Source organism: Alosa sapidissima, chromosome 17 (assembly GCF_018492685.1).
Source record: "Alosa sapidissima isolate fAloSap1 chromosome 17, fAloSap1.pri, whole genome shotgun sequence".
In the NCBI taxonomy this organism is placed as follows: Eukaryota; Metazoa; Chordata; class Actinopteri; order Clupeiformes; family Clupeidae; genus Alosa; species Alosa sapidissima.
Genome location: NC_055973.1, coordinates 15,911,770 through 15,927,481, shown reverse-complemented (window position 1 = coordinate 15,927,481; position 15,712 = coordinate 15,911,770). Strand labels below are relative to the sequence as shown.

General features: G+C 46.2%; 1 protein-coding gene across 4 annotated transcripts in view; it reads left to right on the top strand.

Moving 5' to 3' along the window:
- mpp7a (membrane palmitoylated protein 7a) overlaps nucleotides 1–15,712 on the top strand; it is a 126,519-nt gene that overhangs the window by 35,476 nt on the left and 75,331 nt on the right. For all 4 annotated transcript variants that reach the window (XM_042067356.1, XM_042067355.1, XM_042067354.1 and 1 more), the window contains exon 4: nucleotides 7,721–7,839. In XM_042067356.1, the coding sequence (XP_041923290.1) occupies nucleotides 7,721–7,839 (119 nt within the window). The remainder of the gene's footprint in view (nucleotides 1–7,720; nucleotides 7,840–15,712) is intronic.

Genomic DNA, 15,712 nt, shown 5'->3' with positions numbered 1-15,712 from the left:
GATGTTTACCGTGTTTGAGAATATGAGAGGACCTTCGGTTGTGAATTATGCTGCGCCGTGATGAAGCGCGCGTGCACACACACACACACACACACACACACACACACACACACACACACATAAACAATTGCGCAAGGTGTGTTTTGTCAATGTTTTTGTGTAGCATATTTTCAACTTGCGCTCAGATAAGTAAACACCGAAGGATCAGGCACGCGGACAGATTTGATGTGGCATGCCTTATTGAACCATAAAGGACGACTGTTTTGGCATAAACAAAGTATTACACAGTATGACAGAGACATTATCAGGATGTATAGCACAGTGTACATTTACACATCACTGCAAGGGATACAGCCACAGGTATCTAAGACAAGTAAGCTTGAGCACTGCATCACATTGTGGGAGCATGGCAGAGAATGACCTTATAGAGGCATTTGAGCACTGCATCACATTGTGGGAGCATGGCAGAGAATGACCTTGAATAGAGGTCCAGAATGTCCTCAAACAGTACAAATGACCGAAGGCACAAGTCCACAGTGGAGCACATCACTGAGAGAGATCCATCACAGCCCAGCACATCCTCCAGCAGGTGACGAGGCTCATGGATCCACGGTGGGGCCGCGTGGACGTTTACGGCACGGCAGCGCTCCGGCCCTGCCTGTCCTATCAGCTTTTTAAGGGTCCCACGGCAGGCCTAAAAGATAAGCAGAGCCAGGCCCTCTCAGCAGGAAGGGCACACCAAAGACTACACATGGAAAGCTTTTGAAGAGCAAACCTTTCTACCAGACACACTTATTTTTCTAATGAGTGTGTGTGTGTGTCTGTGCTTGTCTGTGTGTGTGTGTGTGTGTGTGTGTGTGTGTGTGTGTGTGTGTTTCTTTGTATGTGTGTGTGTGTGTGTGTGTGTGTGTGTGTGTGTATTGTTCCGCCGATCTCCTCAAACAAGTGACTGGTTGTGTAATCGCGAACAGGTAATGAGGGCCATATTGAGGGGCCATACTGTTTATCGCTCTGCGACGCTCTATGGCTTCCCCAGACCGGCGGCCCACTAGCGCTGCTATGAGGGACATGACAGGAATGGCCGTATTAAATTTCTTCTCGGCTAACAGTAAATTTTTCCATTCTGATGTCAAGAATGCCGAGCATCTGGAATCTGTGGCGAAAGAGAGGGAGAGAGAGAGAGAGAGTGGGAGAGAAATGAAAGTGAGTGAGAGATGGAGAGGGAGGGAGAGGAGGGACTGAGAGAGGGAAAGGGAGCGGCTGAAAGAGATGGAGGGCATGGAAGGAAGGATGGAGAGGATAAGGGAAGAGAGAAGAAGGAATTGAGGGGGAAGAGACCGGGTGAGAGACGGAGAGATGGGTGAACGTTAGAAAGAGAGAGAGAGAGAGAGAGAGTGTTGGCTAAAGTGGTGGCAGCGGTGTGCGCTACGGGAGCACTTTATCGCTTTCCAGCCGTTTATCCTTCTCCCCCTCCATCCATCCTCTCCTCCACTCCCCTCTTTCTCTCCCTCCTCTCCCTCTCTCCCCCTCTCCTTGCCACTGGGACACGGCACTGTAACACAAGGATTTGTTGCCACTGGAAAAGCTCCCTGTTTCCAATTACATCAGAATGAAAATTTCCACTTTGTTTTAGCAAAGCAGGGAGAAGAAATGACAAAAAATGGATAGAACGAGAGTGAGGGGAGGAGAGGGAGAAGGAATGTCATTTATTTATATTTTATTTTATGTGTGTGTTTTTTCAGAGGTATAATGATATCCAGCACAGTCTCTATCCAAAGGACACACAGCACCGAACAGGTTGCGTGCGTGCGTGCGTGCGTGCGTGCGTATGTATGTATGTGTGGCGTGCGTGCGCGTGTGTGTGTGTGTGTGTGTGTGTGTTTTTTTTAGTATTTCTCTGTTGTATAGTTTAGCACAAACTCCACATAAATAAGCCAGTCAATAGCTACATGGCACACTTGCACATACCCCCTCACACAAGTTCAAGTTTGTGACACACACACAAAGAATGTTCAAATGTGGCTGTCAAAAATGGCTGTGAATGTTTGAAACGTTGAGCTAACACCAATCTAAATATCTGAGGAAATTAAAACAAGTGTGGAATGAGGATTTATTAATAATGTTTTATCAGTCTTAATGTCATATCTCTATTGGAATTCTTATCATATAATAAGATTTGCTTAATGACTTTAGTGTAATTCTGTAAGGCTTTGGTTTGTATGTGTGTGTTGGCGGCGTGGGTGTTGGAATGAGGTGTGTGTGTGTTTGTGACAAAATATGTGCATATGTATGAATGAAATAAAGTGTGTGTGTGTGTGTGTGTGTATGTGTGTGGTCATAAGGAATTAGAGCAGAGTGGAGCATATAGCAGCATGTGACCTTCGGTCGGACATTTCCTCGACGTGTCCTGGAGTCTTGGCTGCATAGGGTCCTAAGAGAGGAAGGCTTGGCAGCGTGTGTGTGTGTGTGTGTGTGGACCTGCAGACTTGGTTTTGAGGGTTGTGAGAGTCCTCTGGAAATGAGTGTTAAGCAGAGGTGGTAGATCATTTAGGTCTGGCTCATAGACACCGCTCCTGGGTTATGTCTGTGTGTGTGTGTGTGTGTGTGTGTGTGTGCAAATGTATGTGTGACTGTGTGTGTTTAGTTTATAAAGGTGTTTTTCCAGTGTATAGAAATTGGGAAGGCTTGATTTTGGAAGCATGTGAGAGACACTGCTGGACTCCACTTTTCCTACTAGTCCAAATCGCTTTCACACGATCTCTTGCTCTCTCTTTCTCTCTCTCTCTGTCTCTCTCTCTCTCATACACATATACACACACACACACACACACACACACACACACACACACACACACACACACACACACACGTGCAGAGACTCTCTCTCCCTGCCTCTCATCCAGGTTTCTTCTGTGTTCATTTCCATTCGTCCTTTGTTGTCTCTTCTCTCCTAAATTTTTTCTCGCCATCCCTCTGTTCTGGAGTTTATAAAGTTCTAGAGAGGCCTGAACTCGTTTTTATTCCCCCCTCTGTTTGCCTTCCCTCCTCTCTGGTCTATCCCTCCCTCTCTCTCTCTCCCTCTCTCTCTCTCTCTCTCTCTCTCTCTCTCTCTCTCTCTCTCTCTCTCTTGGCCATCCTGCAGAGGAATACAAATCTAGATGTTATGCAGCGTGAAACTAAAAGGGATCTTTCTGGCTTCTGAGCATTGGCAAAGGCCTTTTGTGTGTGTGTGTGTGTGTGTGTGAGTGTGTGTGTGTGTGTGTGTGTGTGTGTGTGTGTGTGTGTGTGTGTGTGTGTGTGTGTGTGTGTGTGTCTGAGTATGTTAAGCAGACTGTATAGTCACATAAATTCCATATCTAAAGCTTTGTCCCATGAGCTAGTGGGCCTTTAAGTTTAAAAGGTGAGTGTTTTGTGTGTGTGTGTGTCTGATCCCAGAGAGAGAGAGCGCTGAAGGTCTCGAGTGGTCACTGCCCTCTCTGATCTCTGTTCCTGGTCCAGGCACATGCTGTCACACGCTCCATATCAAAGCCAATCAGGGCTCGCTCAGTTGCACCTGGCAACAGCCACTACCACAGCGGAGGTGGCACTCCAAGGATGTTGTCACTGGCCTGTGGTGCGGGTGTGTGACTCGATATGACAGAATTGTCGACATGAGGGACCTCACCCTGCCCTGTGTGTGTGTGTGTGTGTGTGGGACCTTTGATGGTTAGAATGCTGGGCAGCACAACAGACATTTATGGCTTAGAAAAGAGCCCTGTATTTTGCCAAAGGAGTTCAGTTACCTCTTGTGCGTCTGTGTGTGTTTGTGTGTCTGCGAATGTCGTGATTTGTGCCTGTGGTCTAATACAGTAATGTCAAACCCAGGGTATGTTCATAGACAATTTGTTGTGTGTGTGTGTGTGCGTGTGTGTGTGTGTGTGTGTGTGTGTACACTGTGCATGTTGTGTTGTTGTGAGTGTGTGCATTTTACCACTGTGTGTTGGGGTTTTACAGCTGGACAGTTTGAGTGAAAAGAGCTCCAAAAGCCAGCACGATTAGGGTCATCCTGGGGGTCTACACACACACACACACACACACACACATGTTCACCCAAACATGATCTCACGTCTGCAAGCGCCACAGGAGAGACGGAGCTGTAAAATTGCTACTGTGAGCTCGTCCAAAGCAGTGTCGCCACGGTAACTGCTTAACGACAGGTTACTTGCACGGGGACGGATTTAATGGGGCGACGCTTAGAGCATGAGTGTGAGCGAGCACGTGTGTGTGCGTGTGTGTGTGTGTGTGTGTGTGTGTGTGTGTGTGTGTGTGTGTGTGTGTGTGTGTGTGTGTGTGTATGCGTGTGTGTGTGCGCGCGTGTGTGCGTAAGAGATAGAGAATCGCTGCTGTCATAATGGTCTTACATTGCACACCTCTCTATTTGCTTCTGCTGCTCTCTGTCACTTTCCTTTCATTTCGTTCCTCATGACTTTGTATCATTTGTTTTCTTCTGCCTTCTCTCTCCTGTCAGTATCTCGGCTCACATCTTCCTCTCTCTTCCTCTCCCTCCCTCCCTCCCTCCCTCCCTCTCTCTCTCTCTGTCTGGGTTAAGAGGAGACAGAGGTAGATCAGGAAGGGGAATGGGTAGATGGATGGAGAGACACAGAGCGCAGCCGTTGAATGTTCACACTCATCTTTCTGATCTGCTCCTCTGCTTCCTTCAGTCGTCTGCAGCAGCTCATGCTCCCTTTAGAGCCATCCCAGTAGTGAGCCCAGAGGACTTACCCTAGCATCTAGTGTGTGTGTGTGTGTGTGTGTGTGTGTGTGTGTGTGTGTGTGTGTGTATGTGTGTGTGTGTGAGTATGTGTGTGTGTGTGTGAGTATGTGACTGTCCAAGTGTTTCCGGATAATTAGTGTGTGTATGTGTGTGTGTGTGTGTGTGTGTGTGTGTGTGTGAGTATGTGACTGTCCAAGTGTTTCCGGATAATTAGTGTGTGTATGTGTGTGTGAGTGTGTGTGTGTGTGTGAGTGTGTGTGTTCCTTTCCATGTACACTTCAAGTGTGTCCGCGTGTTTGCTCTGGGATGAGTGTGTGTGTGTGTATGAGCGTGTGTGGTAGAGTACGGTGGAGGAGTATAACTCACTCAGCACTAGCATGAGGTCAACACAGGCAGAATCCAGCCCTCATTTCTTCATGCAGCCCTCATTTCTAAAGATCACACTCACACTCACACTCACACTCACACTCACACTCACTAGCTCTCCATCTCTATCTCTTTCACTCTCTTTCTGTATGTCCATCCATTTCTCATTATGTTGAGGACTTCCAGTTTTACAGTTACAGTTACAACATTTTGCATCTCTACTAATGTGTAGAGTGGACATTCGATTGTGTGTCTGCATGCGTTTGTATTTTTGAGCTGTGTCTTTGACATGTCTGAGCTTAGCACTACTATCACAATGACCATGTAGGCCTGAGTTGGTGTAGATGTGGTTTTGGCGAGTGTGTGTGTCCAGTGTGTGTGTGTGTTTGTGTTGGAAGGTGGAGGGTTGTGTGTCCTGTCAACTTCATCTTCATAAGAAGTTATTTTGGGTAAAGTTCCCTCACTCTTCAGAAAGCATAAAAATAAAGCTTCAGAAATGATGCCTTAAATCTTTGTCAACAAATGCAGCCAGTTGGCCTCCTGTGTGTGTGTGTGTGTGTGTGTGTGTGTGTGTGTGTGTGTGTGTGTGTCCTTTGGCCAGCATACTTAGTGTTCGTGTGAAATCCAGCAGAGCATATTTCACGCTGGATTGACCTCTGTTTGTGTGTGTGTGTGTGTGTGTGTGTGTAATTACAGTGTGTGGAGCTCAGGCCACTGACCTGTGTGAGTGCCAACCTGACTGCCCCAGCCCTGTTTAAAATACACACGTTTGAGAACCACTGCTGTTTCACTCCAGCACCGTGGGACTGGAGACGTGAATAGGAAGTTTTGCTTCAGCCATGTGTGTGTGTGTGTGTGTGTGTGTGTGTGTGTGTGTGTGTGTGTGTCTGTCTTTAAACACCATACCATAAACTGGTATGGGAAATGAATCATGCCAAAACTGCAAGTGGTAAATATGGTCCACATCCCTGTGTAATTAGAAGCTAACAATGCATGGTGCACACACATAAACATATACACACATAAACATACGTAAAAACACCACACTGTGAGCTTGTGCAGTGCCCTAATGTAGAGTGTCCTGGCTTGAACTGGGTTGAACTACCCTGACGGTGACTTCCTCTCCCACCCAACATTCACTAACATATAACGTACATGCAATTGCATGAACCAAAGCCATAATAAGCATTTTATACACACTTTTATACACACACACACACACACACACACACACACACAAAGTGTAATTGTACACACACACATACACTTTCTCCTGTGCCAGGAATGGCTTGACTGATAACTACTTAAAGTTTGACCCAGAAACAACTTTGATCTCATAATGATACAGAGAATGACCTTTTAGTGAACGTGTGTGTGTGTGTCTGCGTTTCTGTGTGTATGAGCATGTGTGTGTGTGTGTGTGTGTGTGTGTGTGTGTGTGTGTGTGTGTGTGTGTGTGTGTGTGCGTGAGAGAGAGAGAGTACTGAAGTCTGTTGCTTTAGCGATGGCTTTTCCACATGCCCCCGCCCCCTTGTTAGGTCCCTGCTCTTTTAAATCTTTTATAATATGGCATGCTCTTCTCATTGACAGGCAGTGTAGAAACACACACACACACACACACACACACACACACACACACACACACACACACACACACACACACACACACACATCCAAATACACTACAGACATCCATTTGCTGCTGTGTCCATATAAGTTGAAAGGTTAGAAGCTGCAGGACTAGCCTGTAGCGTCAAGGGGATGTGTGAGGGTTTACAAGGCTAATGGAGGGTTCACCTGGGCTGCTGCTTAAGTGTGTTTTGTGTGGTGTGTCTGTGTGTGTCTGTGTCTGTGTGTGATTTATTGATGATTTATTGCTTAAGTCCAGCCATGTATTCCTGGAAAAACAGGAAGGGTTGAGACAAAGGCAGGAAGTCCACTCTGGGAAAGAAGAGCTGCCCAGTCTTTCCCCTCCACCCAAACACACTCATGCAAACACACACACACACACACACACACACACACACACACACACACACACACACGCACATGCACATGCACAAGCATACCTGTGTGTGTGCTTAGATGGTAATCCATGACATCAATAGATGTGTACATAAAGTAGGTCCCATATGTCATATATCTGTGTGAGTATACATGTGTGTATGTGTGTAAGTGGTGTTTTGCTAAATACATGCATACATCTTCATATATTGTGCACTGCCATCAAATGTGAATGTGTGTGTGTGTGTGTGTGTGTGTGTGTGTGTGTGTGTGTGTATGTGTGTGTCTGTCTGTCTGTCTGCCCTTTTGTCTAGTGTATGGTTATGTGGTAAGTTTGTGCACATATCTGCCTGTAAGTGTATGTCTGTCAGTCCATCTGTCAATGGTCCCTCAGACTCTGCTGTGTGTGTGTGTGTGTGTGTGTGTGTGTGTGTGTGTGTGTGTGTGTGTGTGTGTGTGTGTGTGTGTGTGTGTGTGTTGTGTGTGTGTGTGTGTGTGTGTGTGTGTGTGTGTTTGTGTGCGTGTTTATAACTGTGCACATGGTGGTGGTGGTGTGTGTGTGGGTGTGTGTAACGCGGTTTCCTGTGCTTCCTGCAGGGCTGTATGAGCTACTGGCTGTGTTGCCATCTCAGCTGCAGCCGCATGTCCAGAGCCCGGAGGACTGCTCATTTCTCAGCAACATGTTCGGGGAGAAGAGCCTTCACTCGCTCGTCAAGGTCAGTGGACCACAGAGAGTGTGTGTTGTGTCGTTGGTTTGAAAGAGAGAGAGAGTGAGTGAGTGAGCAAGCCTTGTTCCAGGGTCAAATTGTATGATGATAAAGTGTGTGTGTGTGTGTGGGGGGTGGGGGGTATGTCTAGCCACTGGATAAATATGATTAGCTCAGGCAAGGAAAGGTGCAGTTAATTTTCATTAATGTTCTGCTACCCTGATCTGATTTAGGGTGTGTGTGTGTGTGTGTGTGTGTGTGTGTGTGTGTGTGTGTGTGTGTGTGTGTGTGTTTTGGTGTGACCATGTTTATGTCTGGGCTCCAGTCTTTTTCTCCATCTTTCACTCTCTCACCCTCTCTTGCTCTCTCTCTCCCCCTATCGTTATGGTAATGAAGATGATGATGTTGAGCCAGGATGGGAAGGAGAAACAGTGGGCCAACCAAGACAAATGAAACATGATATCAAGAAAATAAGATTATGCTAGTGTGTGTATGTATGTGCGTGTGCGTGTGCATATCAATGTGTTCGGAGGTGTTGTAACAGATACACCAGCTGTGTAGGACCAAGAGCAACAGTGGAGTGTAGCCCTGAGGCTTCTGTTCACATGTTAGGGAAAGTGTGTGTGTGTGTGTGTGCATGTGCGTTTGCGCAGTGCACTTATGTAGCATTGTCAGCTTCAGAGTCACTAGTGATAGTATGAGGTCTGTTGTCATTGAATAAGAAATCTTACTTGTCATATTTTTGTTGCATTTGTTTGCTTTTTTCACTCACTACTAGGGATGCACCGAACTCCGATGTTTAAGTTTCTTCCCAGGGCTTAATTTGTGCTGGAACAAGACAAATATTCCCAATATATAGTCCCAATATTGTTAATATGTGCAGAATGTTTTTTTAAGCCCATCACCAATGATGGACAGACTGGTCTGTCCTCCATGCATGAAGCAACTAAAATCTAGCAGTCAACAGAACAGCATTCATATAGCACAGTGTCTTGTCATGAAAGTGGTGTTTGAGTGGTGGAAAGAGAGAGAAAAACGCTGATGAATAACTAGGAGCTGGCGGCTGAAACAAAGTTAGTGAAGCAGACTTATGCATACTGTAACTTGAACTGTTGGCCACTGAATAAAGATGCAACTCCTTTGACTGAAGCGGTATTGCAAATGCCTGTTTCTCACAAACCTTCCACTTAAGTGTGTGTGTGTGTGTGTGTGTGTGTGTGTGTGTGTGTGTGGGGGGGTTAGTTCCTGTGATACTGGAGCTGAAGCAGGAAAGGTGAACATATTTCCAGGCAACATTTAGAAAATCTAATATAAGCTAACAAAACAGAATCCGAAACCCAATCAAAAAAACGGTTCAAAGAATCTGAAATCGAATATTGGATCCGTTGCATCCCTACTCACTACATAAACTACACTACGCTAAAAGGTCAGGGTAGGCCAGCCCCTGCACACACATTTTAATCTGTGTGCAGCAGTGATCTGAATTTTTAAACAAAGTGTGTGTGTGTCTGTGACTTGTGCAAAATTCCAGAATTTAATTAAAACTGGCTCATAAATTCCAATTCAATTGTTGAATTTCACTGGCATTTCAATTACGGTAGCAAACAGGAAGCAGAATTGCTATTCAAATTGTGCACAAACCTGGTGTGTGTGTGTGTGTGTGTGTGTGTGTGTGTGTGTGTGTGTGAGTGTCTGTGTGTGTGTGGCTGATTCATGTGCATGCTCACTCTACACACACACCTTGTTGAGTTTGATCAGATTTGTAATAGAATACTAAGTTGCAGTGGCATGAGTGTGTCCACTGCAGTTGAGTAATGGGATTTATGAGTTTAGAACATTCCTGAACTTCAGAGAAAGATAACACTTACCAGTGACAAAAAGGGGGAGAGAGAGACAGGCAGAGAGAGAGAGAGAGAAAGAGAGAGAGATTGAGTTATACTGAGAGAAAGAGAGAGAGGCTGAGGGAGAGAGATACAATTAGATGAGAAAGGTCCCAGGACAACTTGCTCTGCCAGTTCCAGACAGTTATTAGAGATGTTGCAAAACTCTCTGGCTTCCAGGCTTTATAGTGTTTTCATTCCCCCCTCCTTGTCACACTGTTTTTAAGAGATGCTTGTGAAAAGGCTGGCAGAAAGAAACAGGCAGTTACACACAGTGAAGGTTGGTCAGATTTGGCATCGTACGCAGACTGGTGCCACATTCCAGTCATGTCCACTCACTCCGACGCGGACAAGCCAGATAAAAATAAAACATGCATTTGTGATGGTGGGAGATTCTATCTCATTTTTTAACCTTTCCCCATCTATAGAAATTCTCTTGCTCCCAGCTCTCGCTCTCTCTCTCTCTCTCTCTCTCTCTCTTTCTCTCTCTCACTCACTCACATACTCTCTCTCTCTCTGTCTTTTCCTCTCACTATCTCTCCATCTCTGCATATGTTTTGTGATGTGTGTGTGTGTGTGTGTGTGTGTGTGTGTGTGTCGGCGGTTGATGTATGGCGTGTGGGAGGGTCGCCGGTGTAATCTGGTAACGCAGCAGCGCTACTGCAGGTGACTCACGCTCCATTAAACAAGAGCGATGGCGGAGCTGCTCCCCTCTCCCCTCTGGGCCCGGCCGGGGGAGGTGACACCCAAACACGCTCATTTCTCTTCCCCTCCTCCTCCTCCTCCTCCTCCTCCTCTCGTCTCAATGGCCTTTTTTCTCTGTTCTCTCCCGTCTTCTCTGCAGCCTGGCCCGGCCCGGCCTGGGCTTGCTCCTCTGATCTGGGCTGACTCTCGGAAAGGAGGCCTACAGTGCTGTGTTTGCTTAACTGAAAAACATGTGTCCCAGTGAGAAAACAATGTGAAAAAAAAAGTGATTCAGAAGAGTTTGTCAGGTGTTCACAGCAGGGAGAGATCAATAAATCTGTGAAGGCAGCAGACCCAGACAGTATGATCGATAAGGGCCACTGGGCCAGAGTCATTTCACTTGTTAGTTGATGATTCATTTTCTTCCCGAAACGTTGCCTGAAATCCAAGATATCCTGCCAGTCACCATGTCCAAAATGTCCCTTTTGGGATGAATAAAGTAACCTGTCTGTCTGTCTGTCAATCACATAATATGGCTTGTTATGAACGTAGCACCACATGACTGGGGCTGGAATGGAAATTTCTAAGTGACCCCAAATTTTTGAACGGCAGTGTATATTATTGTATCACACATATCATCCCTAGCTTACACTCTGACCAAGGTGGTATGGCAGAGCCAAGCATCTGTCATGTGTTACTGATGATCATGTTGCCATGGCACTACCCTGCCAAATGAACGGTTAATCAGTGCCATAGAACCCACCCAGGCTGACCACGCGTGGGCCCATGTGTTGAGACGTGTGGTCTAGATAAAGGCCCAATGGAATCAGAGAGTCAGCATTGTTTCATAGGCTGATGCTGCAAAGCAAATGCAACAGGTAAAGACCACAGAGGGCAGGACAGTGAGTGGAGGTGGAGGCACTTCCACACCAAAATCTGTTGCCCAGATGGCTCCGATCATACATGATTTCCATTTGATATCCCACTGACGCTTGCATGCTGGGGACTCGCACATACAGGAAGTGTGTGTGTGTGTACTGTATGTGGTGTGAGGGAGAGGGAGTGCCATCCACATGACGTGTGTGTTACCTGTGGAGAAGTTGACGTGTATTTGACATAAGAGAGAGGCCGTGATCATGGGAGATGTCGGCGAGAGGTCTAATCATGACAAAAACATACAAGTCTGTTACTGTACACATATGATATAAGAAACACATTTCACATGAATTCTTTCTAAACAGATGTGGAAGCATACAGAATATTTTCATAGCACATGTAATATAAAATTACCAATTCACTGGAATCCAAAAGAAACTCTTATTTAAGTACTATGAAAGTGTGTGTGTGTGTGTGTGTGTGCACTGAACAGGGCCTATGTGACCAATCTGGCCATGTAGTGGTATTATTGGGAATTATGCTGATGTCTTGACTGAATGCACAGATACATACATTACACATTCTATGTTAGGGATTTAGCTCATATTTGACTATGATTTATTGTCTTGTACATTTTGGGTTTCTTTAGAGGAAACTGGGCCCAATGTAGAACTGTGACTTTAAAGCTAAGAAAACACTGGGAAAATGTTTAATGTAACACACACACACACACACACACACACACACACACACAGACACCGGAGACACACACAGACAGATAGACAAGGCGAAATAAGAGGTGGTCTCGCCTTACATTAGAAAACACACACACATGCACGCAATGCTAAAACTAATATGGCTAACGTCAGTGACACGTCCATGGTAATGACCCTTTCCTAAATTTCTCTTCTTGCTCTTTCTCTTTCTCTCTCTCTCTCTCACACACACTCACACAGACACACACACACACACACACACACACACACACACACACACACACACACACACACACACAGACACACTCTCACACTCACACACACACACACACACACACACACACACACTCACTCACACAGACGTCTTAATAAAATGTCTGCCGTCACTGGAGTAGGTCGTGAAACAGAAGGAGCGTGTGGCGGAGAGAAGAGCATCTTAATCTGACAGGTGAAACAGTCCCTCTGAACACATGGAAAACATCAACACACACCTGGCACTGCCACACACACACACACACACACACACACACACACACACACGCACGCACACACACACACATGACGGGACAATGAGAGCATTCAGAGAGGAGGATAAGTGGATACACAGTGGACAATGAGGGAAATTGAGAGGATGAGAAGAGACAGAGCTGTGGAGGAAGAGAGGAGAGAAGGGGATGAATGGAGGAGTAGAGATGTGGACTTAAAGCAGAGGCCTTTCATCTGTGTCATCTGTGACTCCTCACCTGTCTGTGGCATGCACACACACACACACACACACACACACACACACACACACACACACAGAACATTGTTTTTACGTAGGTGTATTTGTATATGCACATATTCTCCCATGTAGTCCCCTTCTCTCTCCGACACACACACACACACACACACACACACACACACAGCATACATTCCATGTCATGAGTGTATGAAGTTAAGTATCTACTTCTCAGCCAAACAAAAGTTCCTCTTTATAGCCTTTACTTTGAGATGGACACACACACACACACACACACACACACACACACACACACACACACACACACACACACAGAGGGCAGGGGATGTGTCAGCACTTTGACCACTTTTGAAAGCCTCTCCGCCCGTCAATTAAAGTGGAGTTATCCTAAAGTCTAGCGGCGCACTGTTCCCCTGCCAAGACATCACTCCTGAGGCAACCACAGGAAATATAATACAAGTTCCAATTTCCACCTGTACCAGGTGTAGGCCGCACTTTCTCACACACACACACACACATGCTGACCCATATACATGCACTCACACACACACACACACACACACACACACACACACACACACACACACACGCTGACCCATATGCATGCACTCATCTCATACAGACACACAGACAGACAGACACAGACACACACACACTTATTAACCAGGGTTACAATGAGTGTAAACTCTAGCCTTTAGAAAGGCTTTGCTTAGTCACAGTACAAGTATTTTTATGCCCTGGCGAAGAAGTAATATATGTGAGTATAGCTTTCCAAAGTATGCGATTTTGTTACTTGTTGGGTCTGAATTGGTCTTCTGTGGTATATGTTTGCTCATTATCCCTCAAGTAGACTCTATGGGATAACTGCATACAGAGTAACATATGGGCTCACATTGGGTGTAGTTTTGTGATTAATATTCAGGAAAAGTGAAATTTGATAGTGGGGAAAAAATATTTTTTATATCTGGTTGTTCACCATGAAACCTTAATTTGGTCTTGCTATCTTTTTGTCTAGCTATCGGCTCTCTCTTACTTTACTGTCCATCTCACTCCCTTTCTGTCACATTGCATGGACATGCATACACACTCACACACACACTCAAACACACACACACACACACACTCACACACACTCCCGCTCACACTCTGTGACTCCCTGGTCTCTGAGCCCTGCCCTCGGCTCAATGCAATAAAAGTCCGATCTGCTGTGATGCTGGCTTCTGATGCGGGGATAGACTCGTAAGCCTGGTCCTACCCCGGGCTCGGCTGGTGCTGCCTGCGGTTAGTGCGCCATAGACCTCAGCCCCTCTGAGTACTGTGTTTATTATCCCATTCTAAACCAGACCACCCCCCTCAGGGAGGACCAGGGAGGTGGAAGGGGAAGACTACACCTGCAAACTATAAATGACCCCTGTACCCCCACCCCTTCTTTGGACAGTTGCCACCAAGGCTCTATACCCCTTGTAGCCATAGTATGTGATGAAGTGCTGCTATAACACATGTTATAACAACAACTTTGTGTTATTAATGCTTTATTACACAAGTGATGTATTTAGAACTGTCCATAAGGTATGTACTGCTCAAGTGAATTGTGAACTTATTACTTTTCTGATAATGGCTTCAATGTTAAAAGTGGGTGGGTGTGTATATACGAGGGAAATGAGAGTAGAGGACGGTGAGTCCTGATATAAGAGGTCAGTATATCACCATAGTCATCTGTGGAGCTGAGCTGTTACCCTACACACCCTGGTGTTTGCTTGAGGTGGATGCATGCGCTGTATGTGTGTGTCATGCTCTGTCCCATTGGCCGTGTGTCTCCTAACACGCTGTGCCCCAGAGCCAGCTGCCCCATGGCACCTCTCTCCACCATATGACTGAGGTCAGAGAACTTGTGTGTTCGTGTGTGTGTGTGGTTTGTTAGCATGGATAAATACTCACACTGGAAACAGTGAACTAAATTAAATTCTGTGTGTGGTCAGAGAAAGAGAAAAAGACACACACACACACACACACACACACACACACACACACACACTCACACACACACACACATACATACACACACACACACACACACACACATACACACACACACATACACGCTCACAGACACACAAGTGGCATGCTTGAGTAAGAGTGGCTTTAGCTGTCCCCTGTGGAATGCACCCCAGCTCATCTGCACCCAGCTACATCCACCTCTGACCCCCACAAGTGCAGGATCACAAAGTTTCATGTTCTCCTCGCCCTCCCAGCCTGCCCGGGGTCAGTTCTTATAGCCTGGGTTAATGGTGGAGGTCAAAGAGGAGACTGGAGGAGCTGGTCTCCAGTCTGCCAAGACGAGTGCAGGCCTAGGGGAAGTGAGCCAGGCGGCCATTTTGGCTCCCCACATTCCCCACTGTTGTTTACAATCCGGTAGCTTCCATAAATCACATGAATTAGCCACTTTAATAAAGACCACATGGTGCAGTAAAGCACTGGCGTGTTTCTGCCTTTATGAGTCATGAAACGGGATATTAGCTACACAAATGCTAAAGAGAGACAAGGTGCTCCCGTGTGTGTGTGCGTGTGTGTGTGTGTGTGTGTGTGTGTGTGTGTGTGCGCACTGCAGGTCATCAATCTCTGTCTCTCTCCTCTCGTTTAAGAAATCCATCCATTCCTCTAATGATGCTGCTGGAAGGCGGCCCTGTTTTTGGTGGATGTGCCCAAGGTCAATGCTGTGCTCTCTCCTCTCTTGACTCTTCCCTCCCTCCCACCGTTTTGTCTGATTTCTCCTCCCCTTCTCCTCTCTCTCCTCTCCTCCTGCCCCAGTCACTCATCTTTCCCAATCTTTCATTCAGCGCTCTGGTATCATCAGAAACTCTGCATCCTGTCTGAGCTGAGAACGCTTTGAACTTCTCTATCTTCAGATGCAGTGTGGTGAAGGCTTAAACCAGCATACACACAATGTTCAGTTTTTTGAAGTGAATGAAGTGATGCTGCATTGC